The sequence below is a fragment of the Plectropomus leopardus genome, chromosome 12 (genome assembly GCF_008729295.1).
Source record: "Plectropomus leopardus isolate mb chromosome 12, YSFRI_Pleo_2.0, whole genome shotgun sequence".
NCBI lineage: Eukaryota > Metazoa > Chordata > Actinopteri > Perciformes > Serranidae > Plectropomus > Plectropomus leopardus.
This window is the reverse complement of record NC_056474.1, coordinates 11,250,260-11,274,803: the sequence shown is the minus strand read 5'-3', so window position 1 is coordinate 11,274,803 and position 24,544 is coordinate 11,250,260. Positions and strand designations below refer to the sequence as shown.

Sequence of the window (24,544 nt, the reverse complement as noted above, 5' to 3'; positions counted from 1 at the left end):
TCCCGAAGAATTTGACCTTACATGTGAAGTTAAATCGATTGAATAAATATGTGATTCTGAAACGTGTAGCAATGTGTATGCTCCTATTACATTCTAGCTATAAGCAGAATTTTCAAAGCATGTTGCAATGATTAGCATCAGCAAACAAAAGGCGCAAATATTTTATTCTAACTATTTTAACTATCTAACTATTAGCCATTCTAACTATTTCATTACAAAGTGGCCATCTTGGGGTCTAGAAGAAAAGCTCAGCAGCAACATTAGGAAAACAAAGCTGGCAAAGCATAGCGTTCTTCAGTTAAATTGATTTGTTTTTTATGTCCAGGCTACTACATCTTCATATGTTTTTTCATAGGCAATGCAAAGCTGTCAGAGGATGTGCAATGTGTTGCTGTGATCTTTGCTCGGGGGACAATTTAATATTGTGTGGTATTAGTTTTTTTTGTAAGTTTTTATAAGGTTTTTAAATCATGATTAATCAATTAATTTCATTGATATTTTTACCAATGATCGATTAAAGAAAGTGCTTACAGTTTGCAACCCTGGTTTATATACAACCAATTTGTAACAGTGAAAACGTTTTGTGGGAAACATAATGCCCAGCATATTATGTTTTCTATTAACATAATGAGGAAATGTTGCTTATTAGCATACCTCGCAGGTTTCGCAAGTTATCAGTAAATGCTCACTTACATCTTATTTCAACTCAAAAATAGGCAATCTTGATATATACTATCAATTTAAAGTAACATTTTTTCTCTGCTCTTTTATAAAAAAAACTTTACCAAAATCATGATCTTTCCCTAACCTTAACCAAAGTACTGCAGAGGGAGTTGCTTTTGTTTTCTCTAGAATCAGTTTAATGCTGTGATATTTATTATTTATATATTGTTATTTATTGTGGTGTCCTCTGTCCAGACCCGAGCAAAATGAGTCCCCCATGAGGACTATAAAGGACATCTTATTTAAGCTCTGTTGCCTAAACCCAATACCCCTTATTTCTTTTTTATATCTCTTACCTATTCAGTCGCTCTTTTAAACTTGGTGCAGACTAATTTGTAACGATGTTTGAGCACTACTTGGATGGAGGCGGACGGTATTTTGTGATGGTGTGCCATTGCATCTTGCAGCTTAAGGGGATAAAATTAGCATGCTCATGTTGTATTTCCATCTGTGCTGATTGGAGCCGGAGACGATAATTAACAATGACTACTGCAGAGTCATTTTAACTGTGTGTGAATGTTGATAGTAACCTTTTACATTACAATCAAAAGCCTGATGTTAGCGAGTTATTGTGCAGTGGAAAAGTGGCTTAAGACAGGAGTTTGGGAACAAACTTGAAGTTCTGACATCACGGTCCTGCATTTTATGCACCCAACATCCTCCCCAATCACCTCTTTATGAAGCCTGTGAGGTACATGAATGTCATATTTCTTTTCCAAAAAACGCATTTTCTCTGAACTAAATCCAGGCAACTATTCCTTTGTCACGACATTGTAATTCAGAAGCAGTTTATTTACATAAAGACAGTGTTGTATATTTCTTTGTGAAACACAGGGTCACTTTTTCAGAAGATATATAAATTTAAAAACTTTTATTTATTCCTAAAAAATAAATAGCTGGCTATGTTTAAAAAAGGGTGAAAGAAATAAGTGTTTCAAATATATTATGTATTGCCAGTGATGATTTTTTTATTGACTCAGGAAAAGAGATGATTCATAGGGCTGACTGTTGATTCAATATACCCATATAATGCAATACAAGGGCAAGTGTAATTGGGTTTGAGAATATTAAACCTCTCCATACCTGAGCAAACGTCTGCTTCTCCACAGGCTGATATGAACCCTAATATGCATCTGCCTGTAACAGCTTGCTTGCATCTACTGATTAACTTGCTCCTGAGCCACTTTTGTCCGACTCATGAGTCCAAAGCCCTCGACCACCCACACTTCATCATAAATTATCACACGGCACACAGCCATATCTTGTTCGCTCTTGGCATTTTGTTTAAATGTTTCTTTGTCGTGTCAGCAAATGCTTTTTAATAGCATACATTATTATCAGTGATTCAATCTATTCAGAGATGATGCCAAGAACTCCAAATATTAAGTGAAAGATGATACAGAAATACATTTTATCCACATCTACATGTTACTGCTGCAAAGAGTATAAACTAATCTGATGATCATTCAATTGTAGAGCTGGAAACCAGTATTTGACTATGTGGATATTTGTTCCTTAGGTGTGGATTCCAATGTGGTTTTCAATTTTAGGATTTTAATACTCAACAGGGTTTTTTTTTTTCTTTTTTCCCCCATAGCACTTTGTCAGGCGTTATAAATGCTCATAGTAGTATAAGCGTTTATATCTATAATTTATCCATGATAAAAAATGTCACAAGCTGTTAATATGTTTTAAAAAGTGCATAAACAGGATTACAAAAATGCATAAAACACACCAAAACACACCAAATACCACTTTCCCAAAGGCATCTTCAATTTTCATTTGACTGTTTAACAGTCAAAGACAGTTTAACAGTTTAAGATACATTTATTTTCTTCCAGGGCTAAGAAAAACAGTAAATATTTAAATATGAGATATGTGACTTCAGCCCTATTTGCACGGGACTAATATTACAGTAATTTGCAATAATTGTCGAGGTCAACTGTGATCATAACTCATGAGAATATGCCACTGCTGTTATTTTCAAGCAAAAAATCCCCAAAATTGCCTACCATGTTTGGCCAAACCGAGAGGTCATGTGAAAATATTAGTCATGTGCAAATCCGTGTATCTGTGATTTAGGGTTGTTTTAAGACTTTTTGTTTTCGCTGTATCTCGTTTCTATCTCTTTCCCAGTGAGAATTACAGAGGCTGTGTTAGCAATTAAGAATAAAAGTTTGGACAGCACTTTGGGTGCAGGGGGCGCAACTCACCACACAGCATGGACCTGTTAGCAGAAATACCAAGCTCAAATCCATCAGAAGAGCAAAATCTCGAAAGATGGTAAGATGGATAATAAGTGCCTGTACATCACCACTTGTGGTGCTGTGTAATATTTCTGTGTTGTGTAGACAGGATTTACAAATGACATGTCATATTCGAGAGGTAACATCAGTACACTTGAGTAAAATACAGGCTTACACCCAAATGCGCTGCACGAAACACAGATCTTGGGGGGAGCCAATGTTTAAATTACATGAAGTCTCCAAGTAATTCTGTTCCCACGTGAAAAGGACATTTAAAGCCAGTTCAATTTTTTGGTATTTCTTTGTGACACTTAGCAATGAAATTTAATTAAAATGTAATTTATTTGGAGTTTAATAGTTATAACTAAGCTCATCTGCTTCATCAGTGTCCACTGTGTGGACGTGCTTTGAACGAATTTGATTGACAGCAACAAAACAACCCACCAACTGCCATCACATTGTAATTCAAATATTGCTGGATCCTGATGTGACATCACCACTATTTAATTTAGTCCCACCCACTTCAAACCAGCAAGAACAGCATAGAGAATTAAGAAAACTAAAAAGACAAGAACTAAACTAAAAATAAACAAAGAAATACATTTTCCTCACAGAGAATAAAAGAAAAAATAATGTGTTTTGTGTGAAATGATTAAAACTTGCAATTTTGTCAGAAAACAGATTGTTTGTGTAAAACCACATTGATCATTGTTAAACGCTGACTGAGAAAATATGTTTTCAGGGCCTTCAAGAATTCAGCAGTTATCTAAAATGTTGTCAGATAATTTTCTGTGAATCGTTTCTTCTACCTGTGTCAAACTTTCTAAAGAAAAGATGTTATTCTTGGCATTTCCATCATGCTTTCTTGGTGACACATACATGCATTTCAAAAAATTACATACACATTACTATTTCCATTTGAGTTGAAACAATTAGATGAGTAATCCATTAGTCAGACATTTTTCACAGTCATTTTTCAAGCAAAAACACCATTTAATCTCTGGTTCTAGCTTTAATAAGGATGAAGATTATCTTTCACTATTTTTGACATTATAGAGACCAAATGATTATTCTATTAATAGAGAAAATGATGAAATTGTTAGTTGCAGCCCTCATCCCATTAATCAATCACAAATTCCAATGGAGATAAAATCGTATGAACATTTATACTCATAAATGATATTGACACCATGTCTAGTTGTCTAGTTTCTGAAAAAAAGCACCACATTTCCTTTTTTCTACTAGTTAAAAATATTATTTTATGCTTTGGTCATTGTCTCTTTGATGTTCGCTCTCTCAGGCAGAGTCATGAAATCATATCGCTTTAATTAGGAGGGGCACTCAGTTGTCGACTGAGTGATTTTTTTAATCAAAGCAAAGATGCTATCTTTGTAGATATTTACAGTCAGCATGTCTTGGGTTATCAGAGTGTGATTGTGAAGGACATTGAGAACATCAAACAAACATCATATTTATTTAATACCACATCAAGTTATGAGCTTGCCAGATGTCGAAGCATTTTGTGGGCTTATTTTGATGTCTCTGCACCATGAGCGCTACAATTTTCTTTTGATTGCGAAGAACAAATTCCCCTCCAGTAAGAGCCTCGTGTCCTCTGATAGCACTCAACCAAAGAGAGGGCTGCTCCAATTAGCTGCCATTTCTCTCAAGAGGCAGTGAAGTCACTCTTTATGGGCAATCTGACACCAAAGGCATACTGTTGCCATATGCTGAATAATACCTCTTGTAAATAATGGAAGAGTTTGAGATTGAACACTTGACAAATGGCTGTCACCAGAGTCTCAAACGGAGTGTGTAAATTAAAATGGAGCTAAAAGGAAGGAAAACCATTATGCAAGATCATCAATCAAGACATCAGAGATGAAGCAGAATTAGTTTTATCACTTTATAGCCCCCCAGAGTCATTTATGTATCTGCGAGGGAGATGACACAAAATATTAAACCATAATCAGATGATCGGAGGTCTAGATTTCATGTTTGTCCTTGCTTTTGGAGCTTACAACACTGCATTAAAAGAGCATTTTAATCTCACATTACACACACAGTGTCAAGAACAGTAAATGTTATCTACCTGTCCATACAAACGCCACGATAAATGGATTATAAGCTCCCTAATACCTGCTATTAGAGAAAGGCCATGACAACTAGAAGCCAAATCAAATTGTTTTTAATTGGTTTAAATTTTTGAATATGAATCACTTACAAGGCTAATCTTCCCAGTACAATGGCAAATACACAGGTATAGTTGAAAGGAAATATCTAATAGGCAAAGCTCAGTTAAAAAATCATCTCTACATTAGCAGGGTCTATTTGCACTATTAAAAGCTGAAAATCTGTGTGAGCCACAATCCTTTTCTTCTCCTTGGAAGTTATGAAAGGTACCTGACTCAGCTGCACACTTTTATAAATGAAATAGTGTGCAAACTTCCTTTTGTCGATTCAAACGAAAAAGAGAAAAGAAAAACATGCAACAGCTGGGACAGTTTTCATTTTTCTTTTCATCATACTGTAAATGTGATCGAATGCAAAAGCAGGCAAAGAGTAAAAATACAGCACAATAACCCTAAACAAAGATGGACGACATGACAGCTCCCCCAAAAAGAAGCCAAAACATTTTAATCTCCCCCTGGTGGCTGGCTCCATGGATCTATTATAAATCTGGATACAGCCATGGGGGCGGGGCCTCATTCATTCCTATGAGAGCTGCTCAGTGGCGCATGAAGCGAAGAAAACTCTTTTTCTGGATTTAGAAAAGTGTAAAATACCCGGCTCTACTGGCCCAAATACGAGCTTGGAACTGGCAGCATACAGATATATAAAACAGTAAACTTGATTTACTTATGTTGCTAAAACTTAAAACAGATTATGGTAATTTAGCGTGCCAATTTTAAGTTACAGCAACTTCAATATTGAGTAAATAACCAAATTTTAAGTTAATTTAACAATTTCATATAACATCAACTTAAATTTAGATTAATAGTTCCTAGACAGTTCCTAACAGTTTCCTAGATTTGAATTTAAGCAAAGTCAACATGTCAGATTTCACAGTGTATGCAGACTCTGGCTCCAAAAAGACAAGCTGATACTTTCCATATCTGTGATATTTTGGCTTAATTGATATACAGTGGGAGGAAGTTGAGACGCATATGCAGTCTGTGATATAGCTTGGTAAATAAAAGGCTAAAGCCAGCAGCTTGTTAGCTTAGCTTAGCATGAAGAACAGTCGAAAACCACTAGCTTAGCTCTGTCTGAAAATAACAAAATCCAACTAACAGCACTTCTATAACTCACTTAATAAATATGTTAAATACAATTGTATTGCGATTTAGATTTCACTCTCCCACATAAAGCAAATAAATGTATTTCCCCTAAAATGTTGCACTTTTGCTTTCAACAAGGGCGCGTTCCCATGCTAACGGAGCCCAAAAGACGACAATACGTAAAGCATGGCGTGACTCTGTGTGTGTGTGTGTTTCTTCCTAGATCTTTATTCATTGTGCATTTAAGCTTGACACAATAACAAGACTGTCTCAGAGGATAAGAACTGTGTGCGAGCTACAGTTGGTCTTTTTGCCTCTTTACCTAGAGCCAGTGCTGGTAATTAATGACAGAGAAACAAGTCCCAGAAGACATGAATTTTACATTAGGCTGTTTATATGCGCTCATGCTGTTCTGCTTCATCAGAGCCTACGTGACGTGAGCACACAGCTTGGCATGGAAGGTAAAGGGCCGACGGACAATTTTTCTTATTCAACGTTTTGGAATACCATGTCTATATTTCTGCTGAAAACTCAAGCAGTTGAGAAATAGTTTCAGAGCCTCGCTGCTTTATTGACACTTGTTCTTTAAAGAGCAGCAGACAGAAAAAGCTCTGCCGGACATACCCTGTGTCTGAGCAGGGTAATTTATGTGGCCTGAAACTGAGCACTGTGGAGCAGCCGACACAGTGCTGTCACAACTAGACAGTCTGAGTCAGAGGTTGCTCACAATGAAGACACATGCATGCAGGAAGATATATGTGCAAACAGAAATACACTCAGAGGAAAACACTCTGTCATCTACGCCTATAGAGTCCACTTTAACGGTTTCCTGCCATAATCTCACCAGCACTGATCCAAAAGCAGAACAATTAGAGCCCCTGCAAATCTCCTGACTTCTTTACTCCAGCCTCTATTTCTGTTGCCAAACATCATGCCTCAGAGGGTGGAACACAGGCTTAGTGCGCGATACATCTATAAATGTCCTCTGTCTTGACGGCTCACCTGGAGGTGTCGTTCAGGGATATGAAAGCAAAGTGCAGCGAGGTGCACAGCTGGGTTTAGCCACAAAATGGCTGAGCAAAAAAAGAAAAAGTAATGATAGATATCTATCATGTGGCATGCCAGATATGAAATAGTGGTTTTGCTTGACATTTCAATTGAGCGCTGTGCCCACTGCTACCAGATTACGCCGAGTGGTTGAGCCTTTTGGACAAAGCCATTCATTTTATGCCTCTCGTTTTAAAGGCCTCAGATCAATGCTACCTCAAATACAAATTAATTTTCTCCTTTCCCTCCTTGTTAGTTTGAAACGCTCTCAGCAATTGCCTGCTCCTCTGATTGCTTTTTTTTTTTTTTTAATTCATTGGATTGAAATCAGTTAATGCCTTTGCACATCACAGAGAATACATTACTAGTGTCCCTCTAAGTTTTGTAACAGCGGGCGCTTTGGTGTGCTTTTTATTGGCATCCACCTCTTTTAGAGAAACCTCTGAGGAGATGGACTCTCTAAGTATTGATCATTGCTGTTTTGTGTTCACAATGCATTAGCAGAGCGCAGACGTTTTCTTTAAACGCGTGTGAATTGTTTGGAACAATAAGTGGGAAGATCAATATTGGGAAAGATCTTGGCTAATCACTTCAACCAGAGCCAGAATTAAGCAACCCACAGCGTTACAAACGCTCTACACAAGGTAAAGGAAAACGCAGACAAGTTGCTGAGATCAATTATTTTCTGCTTTGATCACTTTACTAAAACTCCGTTAATATAAACCCCTAATCCTGCCGACACTTTAGCACCTCTCCAGGATGAGCATTACAGCCAAGGTTGATGCTTCTGACAGAAAAGGACACAGACGCTCATTGTGTTACACGAGTTCTACAAAGGAGAGAAATACACTGGGTTTGGTGTTCGAGGTAACTTCACTCTGTGGTCGATGAATCTTAATGGGCACAATTAATTTCCTTTACGCCTCAAGTGCCCCTCAGTTTCAGAGAGAGACATTATTTCAGCACCATTAGATTACCCTGCAGAATAGGTTGTTTAATTCAACACCATATCATGGGCAGCAATAAATCCTAATAGCTACACAGTAAAGAAGTTAAAGGTGTAGATCTGAAAAAAAACCTAATAAACAAGAACCAATTATTTTCAAGTGCCATTCACATCGCCCGGCGTGCTGCTGCTGGCCGTGGCATCTCAAGATGCCTCCTCTCTTCTTCTTGAGCTCACAACATTTCAAAAATGTTCGCATAAAACACACTTAATGATCCACAGTGACAAGCTCTGGTGCAAGGACGCATTTCTGATTGGAGCTCCCTAACAGGACGGCAAAGTATTTGGAATGAGTGAAATCAACAACTATGTACTGTTGAGTTCCTTGATTAAGCGCACTGTTCCCGACACAAGTGGCAACACTGAGCCTATGTGGCATTTATGTTTACCGAGGCATTACAGTAGCTGAGAGAGCACATTAAACCCTTCATTGAAAATGCTCTGTGATGGCCACTTTCCTCCTCTCCCTGAGCCTCTTTTGAGACAAGAAGGGTAATTATGATAATTCAGTTGTTAATTACATTTACATACATCAGGACGTGAACAGTTGAGCAGGCAGTTTGCATGCGTGGAGAACTCATTAAAGTTTGAGCATTTTTCATATCTCTTCTAACATACTCTTAATTGAGGGTTTGGTTGTTCAGCAGAACAGACAAAAGCAGCTTTAACACTGCCTGTTCAAGGTGGGAATAGCAGGCCATTATGCCGCCTCGCTGTTCAGTATAAAAGGTGCATCGCGGAATAAAAGCACAGTGTGTCTTGTCTTTAAGGTAGCAACAAGGCTGGTGTCTGTCGGTGTCTGAAACGGTATTGCAATTTATTACCATGTGGATGCAAATTATGTCCCAAAAGGAAAACTTTGTTAGCATCTATTTAAATACTGCTTTTTTTTTAAATTTATGATCATTCGATTTTTGTTTTAGCTTTTTGCCTTAATTTGATAGGACAGCTTTTAGTGTGAAAGGGGGAGGGAGGAGGATGACATGCAGGAAAGGGCCGGGGTTTAAACTGAACCTGTGGCTGCTGCGGCAAGGACACAACCTTCGTATGGGGGGTGCGCTCTTCCAGGTGAGCTGCTGGTCACCCCTTATGTTTTTAAGATGTTTAAAGGGAGGTATTCATACATCCAGCTATCTTGGATGAAGGTGCATTGGAAAATATCACTTGATTCTTGAAAAGAAGATCCTGCACACTGCTCTTGCTAATCACCATAATTTATTGATTATAGTAACGTTTCGGTCCTTCTGGACCTTTGTCAAGAGTATTAACACTCTAATACTCTCCAAGGTCCAGAGGGATCAAAACGTATGATACTGCTGACGTGTATGTTTTATGTCTCACTAGAGGCCGACGCTGTTGTGTTACATGTCACGCCTCTTTTGATTCCATTTTGATGGCATTTTTTTTCTATAATCACACACTGTTGTTTGGTTCTGTGCAAAAATTCAAATGAGGCATACAAAAGTGACTTCATAGCAGCCCTAGAGCGCAATTTCTGTGTAAAAAGGGCTGCTGACTTGAAGTCCCCAACCCACCCCCCACCTCCACCTCTTGGGGTGTCGAGTTATCATGCTGGGGAGATTCCAGGGAGCGGCAGGAAAACAAACAGACTTGTTGACAAGAGGCCAGAGTTCAGGAGCACACAGCCGCCATTGAGACATCAACGCTAACCCCACTTCAACAGCTCAGGTCAAGAATCAGATTTCCCCCTGGCGACCCCTCCCTAATATCCAGAAGTTAAAAATCATAACTTAATCCAGACCGGTGCTCAAGGGCGACCTGAGCTTCTAACATAACCAGAAGTCAGGTCAAGATCCTTGTTTCCCCAATCCGTACAGGAGACTTAACTCGGCTCTGTGGGGTAAGGTGGCTGCAGTCAGGTAATTAAGCTCATTATCAACTTAATGTAAGGTCCCTGTTTGATGACACATATGTCACCTCTCGGCACTTCACAGATTAATTTAAGCCCCCTAACCGCCTGACAAGATTCTTCACTGTAATTGATCTCTCTTTCCAGCTACTCTTGTGCGCTGATTTACCATGTGGTGCACAACTCACACACACTTCAGCCTGGTGCTTTTAAAAATATCATGCCACAATAGGATGGTTATTATCTCCTGATCTAGTGCAGAATTAAAAAAAAAGCTTTCTGTGAAGTTGATGAGGTAGCCATGGCAACACAACTTGAAATCCGCAGATAAGGGGGAAGAGGATAACCTCTATCATACTGTGCACAATGCCTCTCAAATGTATTCCCAGTATTTAATATATATATATATATATATATATATATATATATATATATATATATATATAAAATGGGATAAAGCCTGAGATTAAATAATTTGTCAGGGTCCAAGCTTCAGCTGGAGTGAGTGCCTCGCCTTGCCTCATGGTAATAAAGAAATGTGTGTCTGAAGAGGCGCAATCCCATTGGGAGCTATCCCTCATTCCAAGGTGAATCTGTAATTTCTGTCTGCAAATGAGCCCTTTCCCCAAGACTAACACAACCCTCTTTTCTTTATCACACCTGAATTGCATCCAAAATTAAAAGGCAGCCATCTGTGACATGCCAAGTTGCAAACAAAAAGCAGAACAATCACACAAAGGAGAGTGAATTAAACACAAAATAGGATCGACTCTTACCTTCAGCTGGATCCGGTGGCCCGAAGTCCAAGTCGTAGCGCAGGATGTAAAAGTTATTCCACACGTACAGCTGGTTGTCTCTGGGGTTGTAATCCACAGCGGTGATGTACTGGTACTGGTTGGGGAAGAGGATGTCGGTGTACTCGCCCTGGCTCAGCTTGGTGTTGTAGATGTAATCAATTTGACTCCTGCTGGCCTCACTCTCATTCTCTTCATAGGTCGAACGCACCACGTGGAGCACGCCACACACCATGAAGGCGTTGGAGGCAGAGCGCTTGTCGTACGCTGTCTCCCATGTGGCCTCGAAACGGAGAGTGTATGGGTTGAGTTGGCTCACCACAATGCGCCCATTGTTCTGCTCCGTGGCATAAATGACCCATAAACCTCTTTCGTCTACTGCAAGGTCAATGTCCGTCTTGCCACCCCAGCGGTATGGTGAGGTGTCATGATAGTTGGCATTGTTAACAATCGCCTCGCCACTTTTGATGCGAGTGCGCAGGTCAAACTTGACAATGTTGCGAGTGCGTTCCTTGTTGAAGAAGATAGCACCATCATAGGCTACGAAGCCTGTCCCGTCAACACGGTGCGGCAGTTTATAAGTGGTCGTCTGGCGACCATTTTTGAAGTCCTCTAGAGAGGCGTACTCAATGAGAGTGTCAGTGCGGTACGGAGTCCAGGGCATGAAGAAGACTTTGTCACCGGCCTGCAGCGGGTCTTTGCACCACGACCCGGCTTGCTGCTCTGCCTCAAACAGGAAGGTGGCGTCTCCTACACCCTTCAGAGTCCCGGGACAAATGAAAACTAGTGACAGGGAAGAGAGTGAAAGAAAACACCATAAGGCGAAGAAATTTGAAACATACGTAGCACGTTTGACACGCATCATTCTTGCTGCTGTACAACTCAGGTGGGGGATAAAAAGATCAGGGACTGTGAATTTGGAGGAATGTTTTAACTAGTGTGTGCTACTGCCAATGAATAGGGAAAAAGGAAAATAAATGACATTGTTCAGAATGAGAAATATGACGTGAACTCGCATCTCAAGGGTCTGCTGCTACATCCTAACAGGGACAAAACAAAATAAAACGGGAACAAAAAGGGTAAAAATCCTGCAAATGAAAGACATGGCAAATGGGAGAAGTAGAATTCACACTTTTTAAAAAAAAAAAATACCAGCCTGTCTCTGACGTCAAATGCCACATGAACAGCTACACACTGCACATGCATACTGACATGACTGAGGTCATGAACCAAAAACAAAAAAGGGGACAGACTTCACATCTTGTGATAAGAGTGAACAACAGGTTGTCGATGGTGGTGGAGGCAGCAAAGCAGAGGTAAAATGAAAGTGGAGGTTGGGGGGGGTAAATCGAACAACAGTGGTAAAGGATTTTCACTACTTCTGCAGCAAAAGACAAAAGTAACCACTGATGGGTGAGGGAGGCCACGGCAAGGTTTCCACTTAGATGGTTTTAAATTAATTGGTTCTGGATAAAAGCGACACAAGTGATTTCTTGTTTTGCTTTTTCTTTTCTTTTTTTCATCTGTGCCAATCTCACTCAGCCATCACTGCTATTTCACATCACGTGCTATGGGTGCAGCAGAAGTTGGGCCAAGCAAACTAACACTATGCCAAATAAGAATATATACACACTCATTCTTCAAGGGTTAACACAGTGCTAGGCAAGAGTCCCTGGAACAAATCGACACCCAACAGTTGGTGTTTTCTTTCACGTTGCGAAAAAAAAAGAAGGAAAAAAAAAACTACATTCGATGACCGTGGATGTCATTTTGAAAATTCAGGGTTTTTTTTAATTCATTTGGACTCCATGGGTGCAAACAATCCTCCTATGGGGTTTTAGCATTTGACAGGAGAGGCAATCAGGAGGGGGGAGGAGACGTAAGGGGAGCTGTACTCAACACCACAGAACAAGGAGCCAGAGGGAGGGTGGGGGGGGGACCAGACCACTCATTTACCTTTTTGCTCCACTTCTATTTCAGGCATTGGAAAAGAAAGCAAAAAAGAGTGCAAAAGGGAGAAAAAGGTTATCATGAGTCAACTACCAGGTACAAAGAGAAGAATTAGCTGGAGGATATGACCATGAGATGAACTGCAGGGCTGCTTTGGGAAGAAGAGCTACGGGGGGGAAGAAGTGTTTGTTAGTGAAACGGCTTCTCATCCTAGGATATAAAAACAGACAAGTTATAGCTGGAGACAAGCTATGTGCCATGCTTTCCAGCGCATTAGACTTTTCATTTCTACCGCCTTTAACTGCCAACAAAATAATGCATTGGCCGATGTAAAAGCAGGATAAATCCCTCGAAAAAAATGCTTCTCCTAAGTGGCAGGAGAAAAAAAAACCTCCTGGTCATATTTAGATGGATAACAGTCTTAGAGAAACATCACAGCAGTTATTTTTGGCGTGTATTGACGGAGAGTGGAATTTGTTCAAACTTTATAAACACAAATCAAAACTCGATTCCAAACTTGCTCGCCCACACACGTAAAACATGACACGGTGCTAATGTTACAGACCAAACTCTTAAATGAGCCAAAGAGAGCAACAGCACATGAGATGACTGATGAACAGTCGGCCTAATATGGAGCTGCTTTAGTTGAAGCTGCGTACGCTCTGCGTGGAGGCGGTGGGGAGAGGCTGGAGACAACATGAGAAAGATTAGAAAAAAAAAATGAGAGCACATAGGTTAGTCAGGGAGGGAACGGGACAGGAGGTGAAAGGGAGGTCTGTTTGAAAGAAGAGAAAAAGAGGTGAATATTTCTGTAGATGTTTACAATTCATCAATTTAAATACTAAGTACTTTCACAGGCAGGGATGAGGCCTAAAGCTGCTCCTATAAACTACTCTACAGCACCCTTTTAGGGTAGATTAACTCAAATCAGATACCACAGACGTTTTAAAATAGTGCCGGATTTAAACAACTCTACAGTACGTTTAATTAAATCATGTTCACAGTGAAACACTAAAGCTGATCCATGACTGAAGACAGGAATTTGGTTAAACATTTAGGATTTTTATCGGTTTTACTCCAGAAGTCTCTGTAGTATATGTCTACAGGACTACAGGAGTGTCTACAGTTATCAACATTAAATTTAATATTTTTTAATGACAGTTTTGACCAAATTCTAGGCTGATTTTTTTGAGAAAAAGTGGTTTTCTTATTCAAGCATTGCAAGTGTGTATGAAGGTAAGTAGTATATTTGTACTCCAATGCAGAGGTTGGATTTCTATACGAATATGTTTACATATTGTTCATTTTGCCAACAGTGCAAATATTAAGTAAAAAGTATGTATTAGGTTCAGTGCTAAGTTTAAAGATCTGTAACATCCTAACTGTGGACTTTCACACAACAGATTTGAAAAAAAAAAAACAAAAAACTAAAAGATGGATAAATTAAATTAGATAAAATGTTTGTGGCAGTTAAGGCCTTAAAAATAAATTTAAACACTATTTCATGACTTTAAAGACTTTTTAAAAATTCAAATTACATTTTCAGATTCCTAAACACAACCTGTATAATATAAAAAAATTTTTTACAGAAGAACGCACATCCAGAAGATACAGACGCACGCACATCCAGAGGATAAACATTAGGTGCTGGACAAAAGATCATGCAAGTTACAAAAAAGCAGAGTTCACACACTATAACATTCGCCAATAAACATCAGATGTCTGTCTGATGAAGAGCATGAAGCTCTTTTTGTACCCTGTGTAATATACTGACTTCTTTGTATTCTCTCCCTTATTCTCTCAGGGGAAGACAGCCATTTAAAGGTTTAGTTCACCCAAATTATAGGAAAAACATTTTTTTGCAGTTGCCCCTAGTGTTATCTTGCTGTGCAGATAGCTTGGATAATATTTGCTCAGGTGTGAACATATCTTTCTAAGATTTCTTCCTCCACCAGAATAAAGAAGATGTGAATGGATTTTTGTTTCGGCTGCTCACAACAGCAACAAAAACATCTTTACAGGAAGTAGTTCTTTAGTAGAAGGATGTTCCAATCAAATTTTTTCACAGAAGAACAGGGAAGATGTTTCTGAAGAATATTTTTCTGTTATGATTTTTTTAAGTATCATTTTTCAGTGTTGTGAGCGCCACAAACTACAAACCACACATTCAAGTTATTTCTGTTGTGCTGCGGCGGCATCTCACACGTAACATTGTAATGAATTCAAATCTAATATTAAATCTGCTTAACATATTTGAATCCTTTCTAATCCCCTTTTTGAATATCATCAGCTTTAGCTTTCAACTTAAGTTATAGCTGAAACTCAAAGATTCCATTCATATCTCTTCTCACTTACACAAAAATACTTGTTTTATTGTAATATCAAGAGTATCTTAATTACTTTTACACCTTATTTTTTCATGAGCTACTTGCCCTAAAAACTGGAGATCCCGTCACAGAACTATGAGGTTAATGGACTTAAAATCTTGATACAAAATGTAAAATAATTGGTCTTTTGAATTAAAAGAAAAAATAAATGTTGATTGCACAATGTAATGACTACAGATGATAAAACCATTTGCGTTTAGACTGAGTCCCTATAGAGCGCTCTAGGGATGACGTTTCTCTGTAGACTTACGCAGAATTTAGCGTCACCCTGGTTCCCTTGACAAAAAGCTTACTGAATTTTTCCATAGGATTTTGTATTATTGCGGAAGCCAATAAAGCAGAAAGCTCAGCAGCAAGTCAGCTTGCTGTGTTGTGTACTTCTGGGACATTTTGGTCCCCTGATTTTGCTGCAGATTAAGCAAATTAATACCACACATTCTCTTGATTTTGTTTGATATCTAGTGTCAGCAAAATTCTGTGGTGTGGCGTCCTTTATATGTACGGCCGCTCCCTGAACCATTGTTCATATGTGTGGCCATAACCAGGAAAATGATGGCTTAATTAAAGGCACACAGTAAGTGCAGAAACTATTGTGTAACCAAAACTGGAAGAGGATAGTGCCTGTTTCCACTTTCTGCCGTTTCCACAAAATCTGCATGGCTTCAATCCAATGGAAATGATTGAGCAATTATTTTTCTTTTCATTTTTAGGTGAAATTCCTTTAAATGGCTGCAAAACTTCTATTCCTTTACTTATTATTAATGCAAGTCTTATGAAACAGAGACTGCAGTTACAGCACATCTGTCTATTCTACAGACACTTAAAAAAAACACACAATAAGAGTTCAGTATGAGATTTGGATGGCGATACTTACTATAGGGAACACACTCATACTGGACCTCTAAGTACTTGTAGGTGCCAGGGCATGGATCAGGAAAGACATCAGAGCCAGTGACAACCACACACTGCGTACGGTTGTTGCACCTAGAAAAAAAAGATTGACCAGAGATTTCATCATGACTACTCACAGAAAGAGAACTCGGCAAAGATAACATTAATAACACAAAGTGGGGGGAAAAAGTTCATCGTTACAGAGAAATTGATGAAATCCCAGCCAGGACTGTCACATATGCATTTTAGTGTAAACCTTGGCAAACAGAGAGAGAAATGAAAGTATTAAGGACATGTAAATGACTGCAAATGTATGTGATAATAATAAGAGAGTAAGAGAGCAGCTAAAGGCATGTTGAGAATTAGCAATGGTATTTCCTTTAACAGCGTCTTCATACCGCTATTGAAAGGGAAGACATTCATTAAAACACTCATTGGACAGGTGGCGGTGAGATGCGAGTGGACTGGAATGGACTATTCTGCATATAACAAATACTAGGTGAAGGTGTCATTTCAGTGAGAGGTTATCTGCCCTCCAGTTAGGGCTGGGCAATATATCAATTTATATATAAAATATATTGTCATCGAAAGCGTTGACCTTTTCTGATATCAAAGGCTGGATTTTAAAAAAATTATGCAAGTTTCTGAACTGCAGACTGTTTTTAGCTTTTCTGTTGAGCCCAGTTTAGACCAAAGATTGTGAGAATGTTAAAGTAAAAACATTGCAATGGCATGAATTGGCCTGTCTTAGCTCAACTCCACTTGCGACTCAGCTTATCAAGTCACCAGCTGCTGGTTTTAGATCGAAAAGCACGTCATTTGTTTCAGCAGCCAACCCACTTAGCAAAATCTTCTGGCCAAGTCCGTTAAAGACTGTCACTCAGGGGTCAGAACCACCAGGGGCCCAGTGATACCATATCATCATGTCGCTAGAGTCAGAATGCAATATTATTGAAATTTTAACCCTTTGAATCCTAGAACGACATCAGTTTTCTTGTATTGCGCTGAGACGCCTTTTATATACATTTAACCCTTTGAAACTTAAGCAAATTGGTTTTATTTCTTTTGAGAACATATGGCCAAAAAGGCAACAAGAAACTTGACAAAAGACGTCCCACAAACTGCAGGAAATTTGGAAAATGTAACAAGACAATGACCTGAAAGTTAGCTTTAAAAGAGAGAGATGGAGAACAATTAGGAAATTAATTAAAGTAAATGTCCAGAAAACTATGTTATTGTTAACTATTTCATCTACATATATATGTGTGTGTGTGTGTGTGTGTGTGTGTGTGTGTGTGTGTGTTTGCTTTTTACCTTTTAACTTTTATTCTTTCCTATTTATTTGGTAAATTTCAGGTAGTTTTCTTGTAACTCATCACAATTTGCTCAGATTTTAAAGGGTTTAATGTTTTGTGATATGCTGAGTAATGCGTTAGACATATAATGCAATCTATTACCCTTTTTAAAATGGAAATTATGCCCCCAAAGAAAAACTTAATCAGTATCTGTCTTATCAAATAGGATAAAGTTTTCAGTCTGTCATGTCAATCTTTTTTATTGCTGCAAAATCTATACAGCACACCGAAACAATAATTGATTGTATGATTCTAATAGTTCACAAGTTTAATTTGTGTTTGCAATAATTTATGCAATTTTTAAAAAGTGGCACTTGGCGTGTCTGTGTCGATACAATATTGTCATGAAGAATATATCACAAGCCCATACTGTATTAACTTTTTTCCCCCACTCCTACTGTCAGCAGACAGTGTATTTGTGTGCTGCAGCATGGTCAGACAACAGCCCAAATCTGAGCATGTGTCATTTACATCCCTGCGGCTGACACGTATGTTGGTCTCAGTCCTCACTGTGTTGGTGTCAGATGGTTAGACGTTGCTGCTGCTTGCTGTATGAGTGCATGTCACAAACACATAGTCTACTCATTGACTGATTAATCGGTGATTATTCAGTGACAAGACAGACCTGAAAAGCTGGAATCAGGACAGAAGTACAGAGAGTTGTTGCTATGGAGATGATATATCATCTTGTCTAGACATATTGGTGTAAACTAGCAGGTTTTTAGAACATTGCAGGCCTTGGTCTTAACTGGACTTTATATGCATTTACCCAATATCCTAATAACTAATGATAATTTATCAGACATCTCTTTGTGAACCTAAAATATTGATACAATAATAATGCCCAGCCCTTCCTCCATTATGAAATAATGTCCCTCTCTGGATTAACAGTCTGATGTGTGAACTACAAAGTTTGTGTTTGTGTGTGTGTGTGTGTGTTTGCAGATGTTTCTGGGTGCTACAAAAGTTCAAGTATAGAGGGAAAGGGGAGAAAAAAAAGAACAGCAGATGACTGAGTTTGTGTAAATACTGTATAGGGTGAAATTGGCTCCACTTCAATCAAGTTCTCTTGAGGCCGGGGGATTGAGAATAATGTCAGCAGTAACCAGAGGCAAACAAGAAGAAATTGGCACCAATATAGGACATTCAACAATTTGCAAGCCTGAGATAAATATTTCACAAGGTCAGTAGCAGTCATGCAAGTTGGACATACATTTCAACATTGGACATGACTTTCAGAGAATCGTTAGTAATTCAAGAGGTTTTCTGTCGCTGCAAAATGGGACTGTGCTGCACAACAACCACACAAAGCCTTGACTCTGCACTTTCAACTACGCTGGATATGAAAGTCATGAATATAAAGGTAAATGTATGTACATTAACCAGAAAGAGACTTTGCTTTTCAATCTGCACTCTAAATTCAGCTATGCATTTTCATAACAAAAGCCTTCCCTTTGAAACTAATGGATTATTAAACATTATATATGAATATAAAGGCGCAAAGTCCATTATGAAGTTAACAAATAGCATCAGCTCAAACATCACTGACAGTACAGTGCCAGCTGCACTTAAGAGACTCGCTTTTTATGGCTTCGCTGCAGTGAGAGCTGCCGAGAAGGACAAGGGTCACTGCATCAAAATGTGAACTGACTGACGGCAGATGAGAGCAACAAAATCACTTCAAATACACCCAGAGATCACTGATTTAATTCAGTGGCTTATAAATCCTACTGACACCAGCTCTGAATTGCAGAAACTGTTTTCACCCAAGCACTGTACTTTTGTGCAATTTTGAGATACTTGCCATTAACATAAGTATTTCATGTTATGCTACTTTGTGCTTTTATTCCACTTGGGTAGGTATAGAAACTTTCCCAGTAAAGATTTAACATACAAAAGACAGGGTTAGCTAATTCAGCATAATGCACTGTATGCATTTCGTTTAATTGGCATGGTGTCCAATGCATGGTATTGTTATCATTATTATTATTACTATTATCATTATTATTACAAAATGTTCTAATCTAATCTATTATTGTTATTATAAAACGTATACATATTTGCTCCAATTCCGCTGCCTACAATATCAAAATGTGGCTTATATGTGGATGCATCAGTAATAATAATCCAATAAAGAATGCATATAATAACTTAGACTGTAAAAGGAGCAATTATGCATCATAGTTTTTTTTTACTTTGACTCTGCTTTTAGCTTTGTTTTTTGATCTCCACCAACTACTGAGAGGAATAAGTGACCCCTCAGCTGCTAGATGCTCCACTTAATTCACCAGCTAGCAAACTTTATCTAATGTTGAGCAGGTAGCATACAGTCAGTTTTATCAGAGTTTTTTTTTTTTTTCACTGAAACAGCTGCTTTGATTGACTCCAATGTGAGAGGTGAGACTGGATCAAAACTTTAAACTTGTGGGTCAGAAAATCAAAACAATGAGCTGAAAGATGTTAAAGCTGCAGAGTAAGGCAACAATTCTCTTTTTTCCGTAAAATAAAAGTACATTTAAAGTACTGTAAAGTACAAAACAAAATTAAAAAAACATGTTTTTCCTCTAACCTGTAGCACTAATTATCAGTCTGGATTGTTTGGTATGACATGTGAGTGTTGGAGATATTGACCATAGAGATGTCTGCCTTGTCCCAATATAATATTACTACATGGTAAGAAAATAAAGAAATTTGAGAAACTTGAGAAAAAAAAAAAAAATTGAAATTCTTTTAAAAAAAATTAAAGTTTTAATTATTGCACTCACTACTAAGGTGAACTGGAGTGTTGAAATGTGTTAGGACACTGAGTGAAATAGACTTGTTAATTTAAGATGATGATTGCATTGTCAGGAGCTTGTACTGTCCGTGTGTGTGAATATGTGTGTGTTTTAGTCTTGTCCTGTTTATTCTGCAGTGTTACGTGTTACTTTGTTATTTTTTATGACATTTAGTTTTGCGCTGTGCATTCTATAATGTTGTGATCTGATGTAAGCTGTTAAATGTTATGGTGTAAGTTGTAAAGGGTACATGTCAATATGCTGAGTCTGTTTTGTAGACCCCAGAAAGAATATCGGCAGCAATGCTTTAACTTAAAGAGATCCTAAACTAAACTAAACCAAACTGTGAATTATATTGTGAAACTGGGTCAGAATTTCTGGAAAAAGACATTGCTGTTAAGTTTTGTTGATTTATTTTGGCACCACAAGCCGAGTACCATTTAATTCTACAACCAATATCTCCAACACTCTGCAACACACACTAAAACAATATAGATAATCTCATACACAGCACTGCAGGTAAGAGGAACACATACATTTTTTATTATGGGATGCACTGTCCCTTTAAGTCAAAAATCTAAATAGTTCTTCCACAGCTGCTAATTTCTTTCACATTGTAAGAATTCACTCTGGCATTTATTGTACTTAGAGGCTTTGGAAAAAGGGAGGTGTTGTTGCTAAGCACTTAGACACGCTTCCTCTGTTTCAAACTGCTGCTGAAATCGCTGCATGTGATCTGTATTGCACTGAGCACAATCTCATGGTAGTGAAGTGTTTGAATCTTGCTTGCTTCCCATCTGAGAGCTGCACCTCTAACTGGGAAAAACATTTATTCTGTTAGTTTCACTGGGTCCCAAAATAGGTGGCTATTGAAATAAAGTAATGTGAGTCAGCAAAACAGCCTTATTTAGATTAGCTTCTTGTGTGCAAATTGTGGACCTACACCGGTAGAAAACAGAGAGGTTGAGAGAGAACAAGGTCGGCAGAGAGAGTGCGGTCGGACATACCGTCCATTTACAGTACATCTCCAAGGGCACAATCACCTGAATATTAAACAGGCTCAGCTACCTGAGTTTCCATCACTTTCTTTATACATTTTCCATCCAGCCACTTTTTTTTTCCAAATCAACAACCAAACATTTTACTTGACAAAACACTTTGATGTAGACGTTGTTGAAAATCAAGCCACTTGATTCTTTTGTTGTGAAACACGGACTGCTGATGAATACTTTTTGACGCAATTTCCAAACCAACAAAACTGCCACTATGTGCAGCGGACTTCCCACTGTTTCTATCTCCCCAATCTTGTTTAATATGTTTGTTTATCTGTCTGCGGCGCTATTGCCTTTTGTTAATCTTCCCCGACATTGGCAGAGTCTTAATGTTTTTGCCGTTTAAACATCCTCCTTGTTTTAGTGTGCTGCAGACTGAAGGGGGACTGATTAGGCTCTCCCAAAGCTTTGTGACTGCTTTAACATCCCTGGTTATCGCATCAACCTTAATTACGGTCAGGAGCCCATTTCCTCTGATCTGAATCATTAGAATAATTCTGGCGAAGGGCTTGTGGTGCGGAGTCTTCTCAAAGCTTTCGCTCGCACACTGCCTCCAGGGAATCTTCCATGGAGATAAGTTTGAAGTTCAGCTCCGGCAAAGGAGAGTCTGACTTGTCAACAGATGCTGGCAAAATGTAGCAGGTTGCAGTCAAACAAAAGGGCATGGACACTGTCAGCAGTGTTTTACTGTATAGGAGTACTGGGACGCGGCTGCAAATGTAGGAAGACAGAGCAAAGACAGTAGCACTTGTTCTATTCCTGAGCTATTCTGTAGTGCAGCATCTCATGGGAGCAAATACAGAAGTGAATAAGGGAAAAGACCCAGAGGAGTGAGATGGTGGGCGATGATGCTCAGAAGCTAGCCTAAGGGGGGCCAGGTTAGGACAGAGCAGCGCATTAGAAGATGAACTGTGTTGGTTACTATTTATGAATAGTTCATCCAGTGCCCTTTAAAAATACACACACCTCTAGGGGAAGGCAGCAGTCGAGTTGAAGTGTTGCTGTGCTGTCGTTTGACAGCAAAGCAGCATCCTGCGAGAGGGTAACCGGGATAAAAGGCACGATGATGGGCACTGCTCACTACCTGAGGCACAGCCACTTCAATGCGGTACAAGTGTTTGAACAAAGCAAGCCCAATGTTCCAGATAGGGAATTAAGAGGGTGTTCATGTGACTCGCAGTCTCTCTGAGCTACACTGATTATGACTCAAACAGCGGCAACAACACGCAGCTGGTGTGAAGAGCTCCGCCGCACGGATGTCAATTCCTGCCTGTCAAGAATTTATCTGCGCCCCAGTTTTTCTGAATTTCAAAATGCCACCTACATAATCTAGTCAATGAGGGGAATAAAGGAAAATTTAAAAGGTGTGAGATGTTGATTAATTGTCCGGTGTGTAGGTGGCTGCATGAGCAGGGTGATAATTTAAACGTTTCTTTTGTGTGCAGACATGTTCAGTGCAGAGGGAGAAAAAAACAAAGAGGTCCATACTTTGCCAGCTCCTGGTTATGTTTGTGAAATAAGATCCCTCCTCTCCCCAGCATTTTACCTTTGTGATATAATCTTGTAGGCATCGGGGAGGTAGCAGTTGACGTTCTCCATCTGGAATGGGTCGGCGTCACAGATCTTGTCGTCAGTTCGGCCGTAGTTGGCTGTCTCGATCATAATGACATCACTCCCGGGGCAGCGGAGATCAATTGCATATCCTTCACATGAGAGCTCCCTCCTGACCAGGCCGAAAGGCAAGGCCGCGCGGCTGAACCCTGATAGAGACACATAGACAGGCAAATAATAAAACTAATGAGTTAAAAGGATGACTGCTTGAATACAATAAAGACCACACATCATGCAGTAAAAAATCCACTGGCACAAAATAAATAGGCAACAGCAGTCCAATGTTTACCGCAGTTTTAAACAGACGGGCCATTACACGCGATACAGGAATGGAGAAAGACGAAACAATCCATCTCTCCATCTCTCTGTGGTCTTGGATGTTGGCTAAGACATCAAATCTAAGCCATCGGAGACCAATGGTAACCTCATAAATTCTTGAGCAAACACAAAGGCTACAGAGCATCAGGAAGGCCTCCACCTAGAGAACATCCACCACGGAGCCAAGCCTATCTGGACCGAGAATAGTGTTTTACAGTCGTACAAGCCCCCTCATTTGTTTCTTTTGCTTTGCTTGCTCTGCGAAGAGAGATCGAGAAAAAAGGGCAGAATCCCGGCAGAATGGAGTGTAATACAACCCATTTTACAGTGTCGGCGATCGAAGAGTCTGGAGTCCACACAGGAGGAAAAATCCATACGTGGAACACAGCAGATGGGAGCGGAGCCAAATAGCTCTACTTTGGGGGAAAATTAACTATTTCGCTCAAATCTGTCCCTCCACTCTTTCAGCAAATTACAGTGAAATAGGTTATCCCTTTGTATTTCCTTTCTCTAAGTAATGAAATGTCATGTCACAAATAGGGTGGAACAGATATGCAGATCTGCAAAGAGAGAGAGAGAAAAGCAATAAAAAGAGAGAAAGAAATCCATTATCTAAGCTTAAAATGATCAGAAGTTTTTTTTTTTAAATCACAATTCTGAGAAAACAATTAGGTAAAATCTAAGTAGAACATGCAAATGTGTTCCATTTAAGAAGTGCAAGCAGAGAGCTGCATGAACTGTCAATAATCGGCGTTGTTTTCAGCAATAGTGGGTCCCTGAGGGGGCAGCTACCATTTGTATTTTCTGCACTGCTCTCTCCTAATTAGCCCTCCTTTCAGCCTGTTGCCTTTTCCATGCTCCCATTGGCTCCCGAGCATTGTCATGTACTAACACTTACCACCCCGGGTTCATTTTGCCCCCTCACTCTAATTATCCTCACACTTCTGACAATCAGGGCCTGACGCAATTAGCATTGTTTGAACTGCTCAAAGTTGAAGTGGTTCCGGCTTGAAATTCCTACCCTGAAACCCCCCAACCCACATGTCTGCTAGTCATTTCAGCCTGCTGCGCCTGGCTCACTTATAATGATATTCTATGTCAGTCTGCACATGTCACTCTCGCAAAGAGAAAAAAGAGGGAGAAAACACAGACATCTGTGAAACATTGTTGAGAATATAATGTTGAAGTCATCCCATATTAGGAGAAACTTCTGCACGCACCAGTAGTGGTAGCTGT

The 24,544-nt window shown here is 39.2% G+C and overlaps 1 protein-coding gene across 13 annotated transcripts in view; it reads right to left on the bottom strand.

The window, feature by feature from the left end:
- Positions 1–24,544, bottom strand: part of LOC121950919 (adhesion G protein-coupled receptor L2-like) — a 182,672-nt gene that overhangs the window by 46,652 nt on the left and 111,476 nt on the right. For 7 of the 13 annotated variants that reach the window (XM_042497038.1, XM_042497037.1, XM_042497043.1 and 4 more), the window contains 4 exons: positions 22,926–23,139; positions 16,179–16,288; positions 12,924–12,938; positions 10,950–11,750 (listed from right to left, as the gene is read on the bottom strand). In XM_042497038.1, the coding sequence (XP_042352972.1) occupies positions 10,950–11,750; positions 12,924–12,938; positions 16,179–16,288; positions 22,926–23,139 (1,140 nt within the window). Of the gene's footprint in view, positions 1–10,949; positions 11,751–12,923; positions 12,939–16,178; positions 16,289–22,925; positions 23,140–24,544 lie in introns of those variants that run through there. The other 6 variants (XM_042497039.1, XM_042497049.1, XM_042497042.1 and 3 more) reach the window with 3 other exon arrangements.